This window comes from Sus scrofa, chromosome 1, assembly GCF_054392235.1.
Source record: "Sus scrofa isolate SSC_HxYL_T2T_F1_AM1 chromosome 1, Sscrofa_HxYL_maternal_Yorkshire_Landrace_v2.0, whole genome shotgun sequence".
Classification (NCBI taxonomy): domain Eukaryota; kingdom Metazoa; phylum Chordata; class Mammalia; order Artiodactyla; family Suidae; genus Sus; species Sus scrofa.
The window spans coordinates 31,629,031-31,645,780 of NC_139383.1; the positions used below are offsets into that span (position 1 = coordinate 31,629,031).

General features: G+C 35.2%; 1 protein-coding gene across 18 annotated transcripts in view; it reads right to left on the reverse strand.

The window, feature by feature from the left end:
* LOC146406010 (uncharacterized) overlaps nucleotides 1–16,750 on the reverse strand; it is a 265,230-nt gene that overhangs the window by 197,780 nt on the left and 50,700 nt on the right. For 11 of the 18 annotated variants that reach the window (XR_014803473.1, XR_014803435.1, XR_014803471.1 and 8 more), the window contains one exon: nucleotides 8,249–8,303. The exons of 2 other annotated variants lie outside the window; for them this stretch is intronic. Coding sequence is in view for 3 of the 16 variants with exons in the window: in XM_084956208.1 (XP_084812334.1) it covers nucleotides 5,071–5,301; nucleotides 8,249–8,303 (286 nt within the window). In the remaining 13 variants the exon portion in view is untranslated. Of the gene's footprint in view, nucleotides 1–497; nucleotides 624–2,070; nucleotides 5,302–8,248; nucleotides 8,304–16,750 lie in introns of those variants that run through there. 5 more of the 18 variants (XR_014803455.1, XM_084956212.1, XR_014803450.1 and 2 more) reach the window with 4 other exon arrangements.

Consider the following 16,750-nt stretch of genomic DNA (forward strand, 5'->3'; position numbering starts at 1 on the left):
TGTGAAAGCAGATACAAGAATACTGCTGTCTTCTCTGAAACCAATCATTTAAAGATATTTTCAGAATGGAAACAATGCCACTTTTCTCACTATTTTTTTTTATTTTGGGAAATAATTACTTTTATAAAGTATTGTTTGTACTTACACATTATTATATTTATCTATTTATATTATTTATTTATATTACATCTTTTATATTATATTCATATTATTTTTTACCACGATAAAACATTAAATAATTGCAATTGTGGTGATGGAAGCCAGGGGGGTTAAAGCATGTATTTTAGCTATTTAGAAGCAATCTTTTTGCTTCATTCCATTGTTCGTCATCATGTAGACACAGTCTCTGAGGGTATGTTATTGATGAGCATAACAGACTGCCTAATCGGTCTTTTCTAAGGACTTTTCACCAATAAATTAATTTAATTGTCAAGAGACTAGACAGATGTTTTATGTTTAACCAAAGGTTATGTGGCTCCTTAGATGTTAGAACCTACCTTACAGAAGTTGGACCTCAGAAGCTTGGTTTTTCTCCATTTGAAATTCTGTATTTTCTTTGGACAGTCAGTTTTACTGTACTCTTCCATAATTCATTTTGGGTGCAATAGGTCATACGTGTTTACCTTGTGGGATGAAACACGAGCAAAGCTATGGACTTTTGAAATATGCTCATCATTAAATATAATGTGTTTATTACACATGTAAAAATACTGGCCTCATAATAGATATGACCATAGCAATTAGGGAAATATTTTCCAATCAGATAACCTCTCAAATGGAATAAAAGAGAAGTAGGCTTGGATTTTCCTGGACTCTTAAAAAAAAAAAAAAAAAACTCAATTTTTTCAGGAGTTCCAAAACAATTTTTGCTAATCAACATAAATTAACCTATCTCTTATTATGAAAGTAACTATTTATTTCTATTTAAAGTAGTAAATTGAAATAATGGCAGTAAATGCTTGTTCAATTGTAGTAACTGATTGCTATTAACACTAACACAATGGGCACATTTCTTTTTAAAATATAATAACAGCAACAACAACAATAATGGAAAAGTCTCTTCATTTTTGCAGAAGACCAGTTAAGTGTAATAATGCTATATAAAAGCATCCCACTTTCATATGCCTCAGGTAAAACAGACCTCTAAAGGAAGCCTTAAACTGATACGAATAAATAAAAAATCTTTTGCCCCAAATTTGGAAATGTTCTCACCTTAATTTTAAGTGGATCAGAAAAGCATTGAAGTTGAAAGGACTATAGCTAATAGTCTTTAGAATGAAAATGACAAGAAAAAAAGTTCTGTCTAGGGAGGAAAAAAAAATTTTTCCAGTTTTTCAAATTTTTTTTTTTTTGCTTTTTCTTAAGACTGCACATGTGGCATATGGAAGTTCCCAAGCTAGAGATCAGATCAAATCAGAGCTGCAGCAGTCGGCCTATGCCACAGCCACAGCAACTCAGGATCCGAGCTGTGTCCGTGACCTATGCCACAGCTCAGGGCAATGTCAGATCGCTGATCCACTGAGTGAGGCCAGGGATCAAACCTGAATCTACATGGACACTAGTTGGGTTCATTACCACTGAGCCACAATGGGAACTCCTAATCTTCATAATTGGACAAAGGTATGTAATATAAATTTATTAAGGGAACTTGCAGAAATATAATACGAACTTATTATTGTTAATCAATAGGATTTTAGTAGGACTACAGATTCTACATATTATATTGTACCCAGGTCTCCCAGCCATTTCTGATTAGGAAAGACCCTTTATAGTAATCAGGATAAAAATTGGCTTTGGTATTGAGCATTTTCTACTTATTTATGTGGTTTTTCATTTTTACATAAATTTGGGGGAAATTCTCTCAGGTTTGTTCTCAATGAATGCACATTAAAAGAGGAGTTTTTTTTTTTTTTAGATTGCACTTTATGCTAATACTCATGATTTGTACAGCAGTCGACAAAATTCTGAGAAGACAGTCTGATTTTCATGTCTCATTATGTCCCTGCGGTTCTTTTGCCCTTTTCCCTTAATAAAACTGAATTTCTAAAAATAAATTTCTGGGCAATTATATTTGGAGCTAAGGAGAATTTTCTGGTACCAGGCATTCAAGTAAAGAGTACATTGTTATCTAATCAAATTTCTGGATTGTAGATTTAGGAATATTTCCTATGGTATTTATTTGGACTGGAGAGAGAATTTAGAGATATTATATTCATTTATTTATTTAGATCATAAAGAGACCCAAGTCTGGCCCCTTCATTTTATTGATTGTATGTGACTGTTGAACCTATAACTCATGACTTAACTTCCTAGTCCTAAATGCAATACTAACATAAAAGAGTTGCCTAAATGCAATCATATCTTAGCATACATGAATTTGAAATTAATTAATTTTCTAATAGATTACACCTCCCATCACATGGGTGAGGGCGGCCACACTAGAACTTGCACTAACATTTCTAGGATCTACATGCTAGTATAATTTCCATGCAGGCAATCAAGGCAAAGTTGTGAACGGCAACATCTCTAAGGAAATCTTAAGGAAAAGGAGTTCCCCTCTATAGGGTATGAAAACAAAGCCAGAAAATTTGCCAACATCCTTATGAACTGGCATCTGTACACAAATTGGTGACTCCTACAAATTCATTTGACAGGAAGTTTTAGGAATGTGTTCTATTTGTAATGAGTAGAATGATAGATTTTTTTTTTATTATGCCCAGCTAACGAATAGTAAGAAAAAGCTTGATTTTTAAAGCTAGGATTTTAAGTTCACACAATATATCTCTGTGGGGCCAAAACATGGAACTAGCTTTCAAGGAATTATGTGTAGTGTTTGCTCCCGAAAACATGAAGAAAGGAACAATTAATTATCTTTTCTGGATGGCTTAGTCACCCACTGCAAGGCACACTCATAAACAAGTAAATCTTAGGAGGTCACTTTGAGTCCAATTATTCTATTTTTATACAGGGTTTAGTAATCAGGCTTTTAAGAGGGTGTCTCTATAGCCTTTCCTGTTGGAGGCCTCATGAAGGCTTTCTTCAGTTCACCTTCCCTCTATCTAACATGATTTTTCAGGGGAAAATTTCTATATCAGAAATGACAGATGGTTTCCAAGGCGTCTTGTGGTTCATGTGATCTTGCTGCGGTGAGCCAGGCCCAGCTCACCAGGCCTATGGAGCTAGATGATACAGTGAGGAGGCCACTGGAGTATGTTAACCAGGGTACAGCAAGGAATCCCTTATATGGCAGTAGATTCTGTGAGGGCTTAATGGGTCCTTCTCCCTGCCTGGTGGTACAAAAGGTAGGAGTCTGCATTAACCCCCACTCAAAGGGGTTAGTGAAAAAGCCCTTGTGACCTAGTGGGTTGCTGTCAAGGTTGCACTGACCCCATCATTGACCTTCTGCTATGTTACATGAGGGAGCGTAAAGACACCATCTCTTCACTTGTGTCCTACTCTGTTCAATATCCAGTACGCTTGCTGGTTCTATTGGAAACCAAAAGGAAAGAACTTGAACAAATGCAAGTTCTTCTAACCCAAATGGACTTTTTGTTCACTTATTCTATTTCACTTACCATTTTTTGGTGTTAAGAATGGGTTTGACGTTATGCCAGTCCAACCAGATCTATTCATTATGGTGTGTTTGTTACAAAAGTAACATATCTATCAGTCCCTGCCCTCTCCTCCCCACCAGGCCACTTCAATCATACCTGAACAATATTAACAAGATGACAGCTAGCAAAAGCAAGCTATTTTTCTTCTATAATCCAAGCTCCTATTGTGATGTTTAGGAATCATTCTTTTTCTTCAATAACACCAAAATGCAAACTCAATTATCAGATACCACTGTCCTCTTTCAATTTGGTGGAAACAGCCTTCCCCACCCCCTAATATATCATGCATTCAGTGGTAACCATGTGCCAAATTCAATAAAGGACATGACATCTTAATTTCACCTACTGGATGAAATTGCAACCTATACTACCACTGGTTGCAAGAGCTAGAAGTTATCACCTGAGAATTTTCTGCACTTGGAGGTGTTTCAATGAAAAAATCCTTCCCATCAAGACTGCTAAGTCCAGGCAAGCAATATTTCCTTGAGAACATGTGTTCAGGTGACATTTTACCATTGTAATATTAGCATTCAGGGGACGCCATAAAGAAATAAATCAATCCTAATAATGCCACAAATTGCATGAGAGTCAGAGCACGCGCCTGTTTACCACCTGACGATCACAGCCTGTGACAGCCCAGAGCCTGTCCCTTTGGTTATGCATTGTACCATTAGCCTCCTATGTCCCTGAATTCACCTATGAAAGGGGCATTAAGCTCACAATGCACAGGGCAGATCTGAATTAAATCTCTTTTGGATTTAATTCAGAATCCAAAGTGGAAAATTTTGAACCCCCTCTTCTTCCCCCAACTCATTCCCCTTTTTAAATTGCCAGAACAGTAACAAAAAGTGCTTTTCTTGGTATTATTTCATGTTGTCTCTCTGCTCTTCTCCCCCCTCCACCTCCACACCAAGTCTAAAACATTAGGGATCTCTGGCCTCAAGGGTGCTAGTCTGTTACCTTAGAGACTGTTTCTTTACAAGGCAATAGAGTACAGAGGGCATGCCTTTGCTGCTTACCTTGGCAACCGTGAATTGCTGAATGCTGTTCTCATGAATGCGAGTCATTCACTGCCATCTGGACATGCCCACAGGTATAAACATTTTTTCATGAAAGGACCAGGGAATACACATTGCATCAATAAATCTCTTGAATGACAAACAAAGACATCCCATATATTGGAATGGCTATATTACGCTAAAATTAAAATTAATAGAACATAAATGCTTAATGGCTTCGCCTCCAGACAAGGTCAAATTAGTTGTTTGGTCTACACATCCTTCAGCTTTATCAGACAAACAGCATGAGCCAGTTAAGGGAATGAAGTATGAAGAAAGAGGTAGAAAGAGGCAGTCACTGTAAAATGGAAGACCACTGAGTTTGACCCAAGAATAAATATACCACTTTAAAGAGTATAAGCTTATTCTCTTATTCATAGAGCTTATTCATTTTCTCACTAGCATTTCTCTAGGTGGAAACCCAAGAATAGGGATTTTTTTTTCCCCCTTGGCTTGGTAAAATAAGATTGGCACTTACCCCATTCAAAGGCATTTTTATGTTCTTCATAGACAAACATTACAGATGAAATTCTTAACATATTTTTAAGAACGCAGACTTTGTTCTTCATTGAAGGGTCGGACGTGGGGAAAAGAGTGTACAAGGATAACAAAGGCTCTCTTATGTTTTCCTGTAAACAAAGTTGCTATGAACCTTGGAATTTCAGTCATATTCAGCTTTAAACTTTATTCTTCCATGCGTCTGCTTTTTTATATGGCTGTTGCTAGACTGTGGTGTGAAACACTTTAATAATTTACCAGCTTCTCTGTAGAATGTCTTTTATACATCTACATCAAGCTCATTCATACGACAAACAGAAGTAAAACATCTAATCCTGGCCGCACGCAAGCTTATATAACCAAAATAAAATTGCTCCCATGAACCAAGACTTCCCATGGAAAGAGATGAGGAGAGAGAAATCTTAGCCAAAAAACAGTTGGGCTATTTCTAATATGACCCCCCCAAAAAAAAGCACGGGAAAGGAAGAGGAAAGGGTGGTGGGCAGGGAACAAGCAGGTGTCAGCGTTTCCCCAATATCACCACTTTTGAAGAAGACACATTTTCGAAAAATCATTATGGACCAGTGAAAGAACCAGAGAGAGGGCCAGGTAAAATTTCTACAAAAATTACATCATTCTTGACACCCCTGCCACAACCACTGATTAATCTGGTCTGGTCTCAAACATGACCTGGGATAGGACTGGAACTTTGGACGAGCCATAGCCTCTTGCCATAACAAGAAGTGCTATTTTTTTTTTTTTTCCTTCCTTGGTGATAAAGTTTTCCAGTTCCATAAAAATTTTTGTTTACCAGATGTAAAAATGTTCGCTTTCAAGCTGTGAAGTTGACCTTGAGCTTTTATTTTTCTCTTCCCTTCCCCCTCTGCCTTTTGCCCTTAAACGTTCCGGATGTCTCAAACAGTAACTGTTACATTCTGTCTAGCAAGCCTGGACTGCGGACAGTGATCTAACCTCTTGGAAAAAACATGGAGTTCACCCAAAAATTGAGAGAGACATTCTCTCGCCCCAGCCGCCAGCTCATAGGTTTCAAAGCTCTGGGACAGACCTCATGAACGGCTTGGGGCTTCAGCATGTAAGCTGGCAGCGCCAACGCAAACACAGAAAGCACTTCAGCAGGTATAAACAGCAGCCACACACCAGGCCAGGCCCCAGAAGGCAGGCCGTGAAGCGGGGAGAAGCCAGGCCACCGGCCCCTGCCTGCGTCATTCTCCTTAAGCCTTCTCCTGTGTCTGGAGACACATGGAAAAAGAGAATCGTCCCAGTTGGACAGCTGGGTGAGGAAAGCAGAAACCGCACATGAAGTGACTATAGAAATATCTTTCCTCTTGGAAGGAGAAAAGTCTTGCTGATAGGTATACCCATAGACATACACATACACACACATACAACATTTTTGCAGTAGTAAGTCACCTATAATTTTGATTTGCTTAAAAGCAGCAAAATTCACCTTTGATAGGTTATGTGAAAAATAAAGCCATTGTCTTTTTCCTTTGGAGAAGGTGCTCATTGACGTTGAGACCTCAGCATCCGTACTTCAAGTGCCCACAGCGCTCTTTTAAAATATACTTGGATTTCGGTAAGTTAGCATCCATTGCTGGCCTCAGGCTTTCGACACTGATAAGCCATTAATCTCAATGGTTCCAGTTCAGTATATATGACTGCACATTTGAAGAACAAAAAGGACTGTCCCCACCACTCAAAGAGAAGGGCATCAAGCTCTCTGGGCATGAAGGTAGGAAATTCCTTAGGCGCATGACCTCTGTCCACTACGTTTTTAAAGCTGGACTATCAACCATTACAGATGCTACTCACTTCCACAACAGCTTTCTAACAAGATGTAAGTAAATTTCATTCCTCTAAGTCTAGTCTTCTTATAAAGGGAACTGTTATTTTTTAGTTTATATTCCTTTACACCTTTCCCCTACTTTGTATTAATTGCAGGTCACACGATAATTGTACTTATTTTGATAACTATCAAATAGTTGTTTTTCAGTCACTCACTGACTCAGTCAAGTAGCATTAGTTGCTGTTACAGATATGAGTAATTCATACCTGATCCACAAGCAGCATAAAAATCTCTTTGGAAAAACAAACTTCAAAGTTACACATTACAGATTATAGACTTTGTAATTATACATTTTAATTATACTTTACAGATTACAGATCTTGCCATTCAAAGTTCCTAAACCACTCAAACATTGCTGTCATCAGCTGCTATTAAGATACACTTCAAATATTGTGTTCTGAATTCTCTGCTGAATTTTATGCGGGTATAAGTCACAGAAAGTGCGGTGCATGCTGCAAAGGGACTCGTGGACTACCTGGGTAGGTTAAAACATGCTTCACTTGTTCCTTGCTTTATATTTGGAAATTGAGACTTACATGAAATGAGTAGTCCTCTAAAAGCCACAAAATCACAATATTGTAGAATGTTCTAACTAACACCAACCAATAGCATAGGCAACATGATTAATAAAATTAATAACTGGATGTTATATATGAAAACTGATAAGAGTAAATTCTGAGTTCTCACCACAAGGAAAAAAATACTTTTTCTTTTCTTTTATAGCTCTATGAGATGACAGTAAGCTTATCGTGATCAACACTTCATGAGATATGTAAGTCAGATCATTGTGCCGCACACCATAAATTTACACAGTGCTGTATGTTAATAGTATCTCCACAAAACTCGAAGAAGGACAAATAAAGCTCCTTCTGATGCTTGAAAGAAAACCCAGTAATAGGGTATGCGTGTAGATATTTGCCACCCAAATTAGCAGGATGAAATCTGCCAAAATTTGAAACACTATGTATGGCCATTCAAACCAAATGATTATTAGCTCTGACTGAAGCTACGTAGAAGCTACTTTTGTCCAGGTGGGGACAAGCCCCTGTCCTTCTAATATGTTCAGATTCTAAGTTATCAAAATATGAACAGGTATAAAGTATTTCATAATACGTCTAGGTTCACAGGTTTCTTCTTAAATTCTATTTACCAATTTAGCAGTAACTTGTCCCTAACAACACTAATAAACTCCATAATAAAATGACCCTTACCTTGGTTTCAAACACTCTCGAATGACTTCTCAAATCTGGATGAAGCCATTTGAACCTTAAAAAAAAGGTTTAGTGAATGAGATTTTTTTTTTCTCTTTGTGAATATACAGAGTTAATCAATTTTATAAAACTCTGAAAGGTTTTTTTTTTCTTTTTGGAATATTCATAAATATTTGAAAATTCATACTTAATGGGCTCAGTCATTTGTTGTATAAATGATTTATAGTGTGGAGCCAGCCCTGAAATTCCATTTTAGTAAAATTAAATGTGCAACACATCATATTAATGGACTACATGCTCTCAGTAACAAGTGAGACAATATAAGGAATACAATGAATGGCATCCTGCTTTTGACTCCATCTTTCTCTGTTGCCCAAGTCCTTTAGGACTTGGATGGGAATCTAGATTTATTATGCTAAACCAATCATTTTGTGAGCCTGTTTACATATTTCATCTCTTTTATTGCTCAAAACCCAGATAACCCTATGCACATCGTTATCTTCCTATACTAGATGTAGAAACAGATTCATAAAACATTATTCTCAATCTTATAGTGTCCATAAGTGATGGAGCCAGGATTCCAACTTGATTATTTCAAGAGCTGAGGTCTTCCCAATACATCATACTCAATTCTTTACTCCAAATTTTGATATACTGATATATACCATGGCTGTTTTACAATGTAAAAATACTTGTACATGTATATATTATAAGAATCCTTTATCAGCTACCAACAAAAAACACCATGTTAAAGATGAACCATTAAAGGCATTCCCATTAAAGGCAGGAAAAGACAGACATAGGTTATAAACATGGCTATTCGACATTATTCAGGAGATTCTGGCTAATGCAAAAAGATGGCAATAAAAGAAGGATACACATTGGAAAGAGACAAGTCACTTTTACAGACATTATGACCATACATGAAGAAAATTCATGAGAATCATATAAAGAATTCTTTTCAGAGCTATTTGTGTTTAAGAATAAATTAATCAACAAATGCAGAGCAGTCCCAGTAAGACTGTAGATGATACTGAAAAAGTTGATTCTAAACTTCATGTAAAAATAAAATAGAAAAGTGGAGATTGTTTTTTCCAGAAATTAAAAAAAAAAACACAGTAAATAAAATGGTGTGATATTAGCATAGAAGTAGTCAAGTAGATCAGACACAAGTATAAGCAAATAGAGCCAAGGCTAAAATATAATTTGGTACACGATAAAGAGGACATGTCAGTTCAAAATGAAAAGGATGGAGCGATTCCAACAAATTATGAGAGAAGAATATAGCCTTTATTAGCCCAATATAAAAATGAGTGAAAAATATGATCAGACAACTCACAGACACAGGGGAAAAAGGTAGTAAAATATATAATAGTTTAACATATGCACAAAAGTAAGTTTTGGATGTCAAAGAACTTTATGTAAAACAAAATGTGTAAGATTAATTGGAGAAAAATGAAGGAAAATATATTTATAATCTTAGGGTAGAGAAGGCTTCTTATATAAGATGTGTATTGAAAAGCAATAAAGAAAAAGACCAGTTTTACTGTAACAACCATAAAGCTTTTGTATGGCAAAAGATATCATATACAACATTAGAAGACAACAGACAGAGGAAAAATACTTTAATTATATCTATTACAGATAAAATATTAATAATAAATAAATATATAGTGAAAATCAACTGGACTAAATGAATAAGAAAAAACAAAACAATGACAAAAGCAAAAAACAGTCAAAGATTATAACTTGTGTTTTTATAGACATGGAAATGCAAATAACCAAATGAATAAATAAAGCCATTCAATTATACTGTAACCATTAAAATTAAAAACAGCTCTCTGATTTTTTTTCTTTTGCCCCAGATGGAAAGATAGTTTAATGATAATCTTCTTGACTGTAAAAGGAGGAAAGATATGTCTGTTGTTGCCTCTTAGGAGTGTAAAATGGGATTGACTTTCTCAAGGATAATATGACAAGAGGCTAAAATTCCAATGTGCATATACTTAAACCCATCAATCTGCTTTTTGATTGCTTCTTTCTTAGAAAAGTGTGAACCAAAAAAAAAAATATGTTTCAAGAGTTTCATGACACTGTTGCAATATTGAAAAATGGCAATACCCTCAAGGTCCACCAACAGGAAAACCATCAAATAAACAAAACACACTTATGTAATGGAACCCCCAGTGGCAAAATAAAGGAATGAAGAGGATATTTCTGTATGGACATGGATAGATCTCAAAATAGAGAAGCTGAAGAAAATATATGCCATGTATAATTCAAGATTTTTAAAGGGAAATTTAAAAAAATTAGATGAATAGTATAAATAAGGCTATATACATCTGTGAAACAGTAGGGAAAAAAGTATATATTGGTCTCTGGTTCCTAATATAGAGCTTCCAAATCCCTTGGAATTTCTTGGGTGATAGGAGCCACTCTTGTTCTAATGAAGCAACTCTTGGTGGGCTCCTGGATAGCTTCAGGAGGGGGACTGGTCACCGGAAAGACCAAACCAGGACTAGAAGTTTGGCACTTTAAGCCCCATCCAAGCCCATCCTCCAGAAGGCAAAAGTGCTGGAGTTTGAGTTAATGACAATCACACTTAGATGATGAAGCCTCCATAAAAATCCCCAAAGTACTGGGTTGGGAACTTCCAGGATGGTAAACATGTGTACCTGGTGGGAAGGTGGCACACCCCAATTCCATAGGGACAGAAATAACTGGCCATTCATCTGTATCCCTTATTGTAACCTTTTTAATATACCAGGATACCTAAGTAAATGTTTTGCTGAGTTCTATGAGCCATTCTAGCAAATTATGGAACCCAAGGAGGAGGCCGTGGAAATCCCAATTTATAACTTGTTCAGTCAGAAGCACAGCTGAGAACCTAGGCTTGTGATTAAAGTGTGAAGTAGGAGTGGGCAGTCCTATGGGATCCATCTCTTAACCTTTGAGGTCTGCAGTAACCTTGATTAGTGTCAAAATTAAATTGTAGGACACCCAGTTGGTATTGCAGAATTTTACTTTACGTGAGAAAAATACCACATGTTTTGTAGTCATAAAGAAAGTGCTCTGTAAGTAGAGAAAAAACAGGTTTTTTGGGGTTTTTTTGTGTGTGGGTTTTTTTTTTTTTTTTTTTTTGAGACAACATCAAACTGGGAAAAAGACTAGAACATCTGGAAAAGGGGGGAGGTCAATATTAATACTATTTGGCTCTTTCACAAAAGAATATGTTGCATATATAAGTTTTTGAAGGTTTAATTTTAATTTTCCCCAAACTAGCTAAAAATATAATGCAGTACCAAACAAAATTCCATTTGTTTTTTTTTTTTTAGAACTTGACAATTGATCATCTGGAAAAAAAAATGCTGAAACTGCAGCCAACACATTTTTATAAAAGAGTAATGAGGGAAAGCTTGTTTACCAGACCTCAAAAATGTACTAAAAGTTAAAATAATTAAGACAGTATGGTACTGATTCAGAGAAAGGCTGGTAGATCAAAGGAATATTATAGAGTCTGAAAACAGATCCATGCATATTAGTTAGGACCTTCTTGGTTACAAGTTGCACTCTAAGTCTAATTTACTTAAGCAAAACAAGAAATGCATCAGGAAAAAAAACGTAAAAAAAAATTCCATATAGACACATAATCCTAGCAGCATTATTTACAATATCGTAAGGTGGAAGCAACCCAAGTATCCATCAACAGATATACAGATACACAAAATGTGGTATGTTCATACAACAGAATATCACTCAACCTTAAAAAGAAAGGAAATTCTGATATATGTATAGCATAAATGAATGAAGACATTATGCTAAGTCACGAAAAGACAAATACTGCATGATTCCACTTATATAAGGTGCTAGAACAGTCAAATCCATACCGACAGAAAATAGAATGAGGGTATGAGGAAATAGGAATTATTATTCAATGGATAGGGAGCTTCAGTTTGAGGAGATGAAATGTTCTGGACATGGATAGTGGTGATGGTGACACAACAGTGTGAATAAACTGAAAGCTACTGAGACGTACATTTTTCAATGGTTGAAAGGGTAAATTGTATGTTATATATTTTACTGCAATAAAAAATCCAGTGGAAAAGTAGACACATCTGGGATTACCAAATAATTAGAATCAAAAAATCCATCACAGCCCAGTCTCTTTTTCCATGCCTCTTTTCTCTGCATACTGATTTTACTTATCTCTACTACAAAACACATTTTCTCAAAATACATTATCTTTACTACAAAATACATTTCAAACCACTGATGTCAAGTAACCCCTGAGTTTTAGACCCAGAGCTTCAGATTCTCTCTGGTTCCAAACCCAAAACCCCACAGAAGGAACTCATTAACACAACTCTAATCAGATGCCCACACGTGAACCAATTAAATATGACTTAAAGGATAGAGTCACAGTGAACCAAGATGATGGCTGCCATATAACTGATGGATACACTATGCTAATTTTTTGGCCCTCAAATTAGCAAATAATAAAATGGTGGCTAATAATCAGGCTTAATAAAAGAAAACAGAAATATTTTCTACTTCTGATGAAGATGGAGTACTTTGCATCATACTGGTACCAAGATCATCTAGATAAGTTTGATAAAATGCATCTGAAAACAGCCTGAAGGGATCACAAAGCAGCCAAATCAGCCAAATCAGCCAATACTTGGTGCAGGGATCTGAGGTCAAATAGAAAGCTGTGATATAAAGCTTTTCCCTTCCTAATGGAGCTGATGAGACAAAAATGGGAGTGCAGAACTATTCAGGAAAATAGAATTTGAAAATATGAGACTCCTGAAAAAAGGGAAAATCTGAAAAGCAGAAATATAAGTGGAATTAAACTATTTTAAAGTTCTTACATTTTCCACAGTGTGATAAAGTAGCTCTATTAAGTTAAGGATGAATGTTGTAGTTCTAGGGTAACTTCAAAAAGAATAATAAAAGAAAGCATAAATAACATGAAGATATATATATATATTTAACATTAGAAAGTGATAAAAGAGAAAAAGCAAAGAACTAGTCAAAAATGGCATGATAGTATGTATATTCAAACCCAAATATATTGGTATCTTATTAAAGTAAATAAACTAAATATTCTAATTCCTGGTAAAGATTGTCAAATGGAAGTTTAGCTGTGTACTATTTAAAAGAAATGCCTCAAATAAAGGACACAAAAAGAATATGTAAAAGATATACCATAAAAAAGTTAGGCAATGAAAGCTGGTGTGTCCATGTTAACATTAAGCAGACAAAGATAAAGATGTTAAGAGAAGCAGAATTATTTCAAATAGATGCTATAATTTATAATGATAATCCAAAGCAAGATAAAGCTTATATAGAGAGATATAGATATATATACTTGGAAACATAAACTCAAAATATATAAAGCAAAAACTTCAAGTAGAAATAAGAGAGGAGAAAGATAAATCCATAGTAATAGACTCCATAACAAAATTATCAGCAGAGATACAGACAGTACTCACAGAATCAGTAATTTGGAATGTCAATAGTACACTCTAAACAATAACTGCAAGATACATATTCTTTTCAACTGCAAATGGAACAGTCTCCCAGATTTACCACATTCGCAAACATAAAATTCAAACTTTCAAAGGAATGATATCATGCCAACATGTTTACTGACCATAGTAAATAGCAATTTATTGTTATATGCTAGCAATAAATTTATGTACATATATTTGCTAAGAGAGTAGAACTTGTATGTTGTCATTAAAAAAAAAAAGATGAATATGTGAGGTGATGGATGTGTTAATTAACTAGAAAGGGGAAATTCTTTCACAATGTATACATAAACCACTGTGAAATACACTTTCAATATCTTACAATTTTATTTGTATTATAAATTCAATAAAGCTGAAAATTTAAAAATATATTAAATTCATAAAACAGTTAATATAAAATATAAATAACATTGAATATATAAGAACAAATATAATGACATAACATCCAAGACTTTTCCTAGCTCTACTATCTAGAGGCCCAAATAAATGGATTATACCATGTTATGGATTAGAAGACTCAATCCTGTAAAATGGTAGATTCTCCCAAAGTTAGTATAAATATTCAATACACTCTCAGTCACAATCCAAGAAGAATTTGTTGTGGGAATTGCAAACCTTACTTTAAATTGCATGTTGAAAAGCAAAGGGCTAGGGAGAGCAAAATCTAGTAGAAGAAAAGGTATAGGACCCATAATACCAGGTATGAGGACTAGTTATCAAGTATGTGGTTTTGACAAAAGGGTAGGTAAATTAACTAATAAAACAAAATAGTCCAGCAAAACAGATACATACGGTCATTTGGTGTACAGTAAAGATGCCACTATCGGCCCCCCTTTTCAATAAATGGTGCAATCTACTGGTTATCATATAGGGGGAAATATAAGTATTGCCTTATACCATATAAAATCAATCTGCAGTGGATTATAAAGCTAACAAAGAAAGGTAAAACAATGAAGCTTCAGTGAAAACATAGAGAATGCCTTCATCACCTTGGGTAGGCCAAGATTTCTTAAGTAAGGCACAAAAGGTGCTAATTATAAAGGAAAAGGATGGACTGGCAGAGCCCATTAAAATTGAGAACTTACTTAGAGATATGATTAAGAGAAAAACATCTCTCTAATAGTATATACTAAGAAAAATTAAAATATATCAAGGGACACATACTCAGAAAAAGAAAAATTCCCCCTAAAAAAATAATAAAAAGACAAGCCAATTTTTTAAATGGGCAAAAGATTTGAAAAAGTTACTTCTTTTTTTTTTTTGTCTTTTTTCCTTTTCTGGGGCCGCTCCCGCGGCACATGGAAGTTCCCAGGCTAGGGGTCTAATCGGAGCTGTAGCTGCCAGCCTACGCCACAGCCACAGCAACGCGGGATCCTACCCACATCTGCAACCTACACCACAGCTCACGGCAACACTGGATCCTCAACTGAGCAAGGCCAGAAATCGAACCCGCAACCTCATGGTTCCTAGGTGGATTCGTTAAGCACTGAGCCACGACGGGAACTCCGAAAAAGTTACTTCTTAAAACGAGAAATCCAAATGACTGATAATCATACAAAAATGTCTTAAACTTCATCATCAGGAAAATACAATTAAAACCACAATGATATGCCACTACACACCAATCAGAATGACAAATGTAAAAAATTAATCATACCAAGAATGAGCCATGACATACAACTGATACTAGTGTACCCTGCTGTCATTGTGATAAATCCACACAACTTGGAAAATTTTTAAAGCTAAATGCACACCTACCCTATAAACTAGCAATTCTACTCTGAGATGAATCTCCAGGAGAAATGTGTATGCATATACATAATTAATCATGTATATGTTATATACATATATAAATTATGTACATATATACATACACACACACATGTATATCAAAAGGCATGTGGAAGGATCAAAATAGTGTTATTTGTAACACAAAAAATAGTCAAATATATAAAATGTCCATCAATAGTATAATGGATAATTTATAATATAGACTAGAATAGAGTACTGCAAAGATGACTGAACTATTGATGTTTGCAACCACCTGAATGGTCATAATCATCTGATAGGAACATAATGTTGAGTGAAAGAAGTTGTATATAACTGCAAAATTAATCTACAGTGCTAGAAGCAAGACAGTGCTTAAGTTTGGGATAGAAAGGGCAAATAATAACTGGGTTGAGACTCAAGGGAGGCTTTTAGGATGGGAATGTACCCTGACATGATCTGGATGTCGGTTACACATGCGGATTCATTTCGTTGAGTCAATATTTATAAAGCGCAGGTATTTTTCGCACATGTATATTATGCTACTGTTGAAAAGTTTAAATAGTGTGGGGAAACAAATATTCTTTATTCGCTGATGAAAGGAGTATAATTTGGAAGAACCTTTTTCAAGGGCAATTTCATAATATTTATAAGCTGAAGAATTTCATTCCTAGGAGTTTGGCATACAGACATATTCACTAGTAACAAAGAAAATAAGCAGAATAATAACAATTTTTAAAGCACCTATATGTATGTACTTTTTAGATACATTTTATAGAACGGTGTATTTATTTATTAATTCCAGTACGCCTATGAGATAGGTGATATTATCTCATGGTATAGAGGTGTGATTAGCAGCATTACTTGTAATAGCAAAAATCACAAATGTAAGTAATCCTCAATGATGAAATAAATAATAGCTCATTCACACAGTAAAATGAGTGATGTAGATATATATGGAAGTAGATTCATAATGTATTAACAAAATAAACACAGAGGCTTAGATGGTTATATTAGAGCTCATTTTGTTTTAGAGATGAAAGATAAACACACATACATACATGCAGAAATAAACCTGGAAGGATACAAATTGAACTCCTGCATTTGGCTATCTCTGGGAGGTAGAGTTTGGGGAGGGCTTGTTCTTTCTAGTTTATGCATTTCTCTGTTGATAGAATGTTTTACATGAGCGTGTATTATA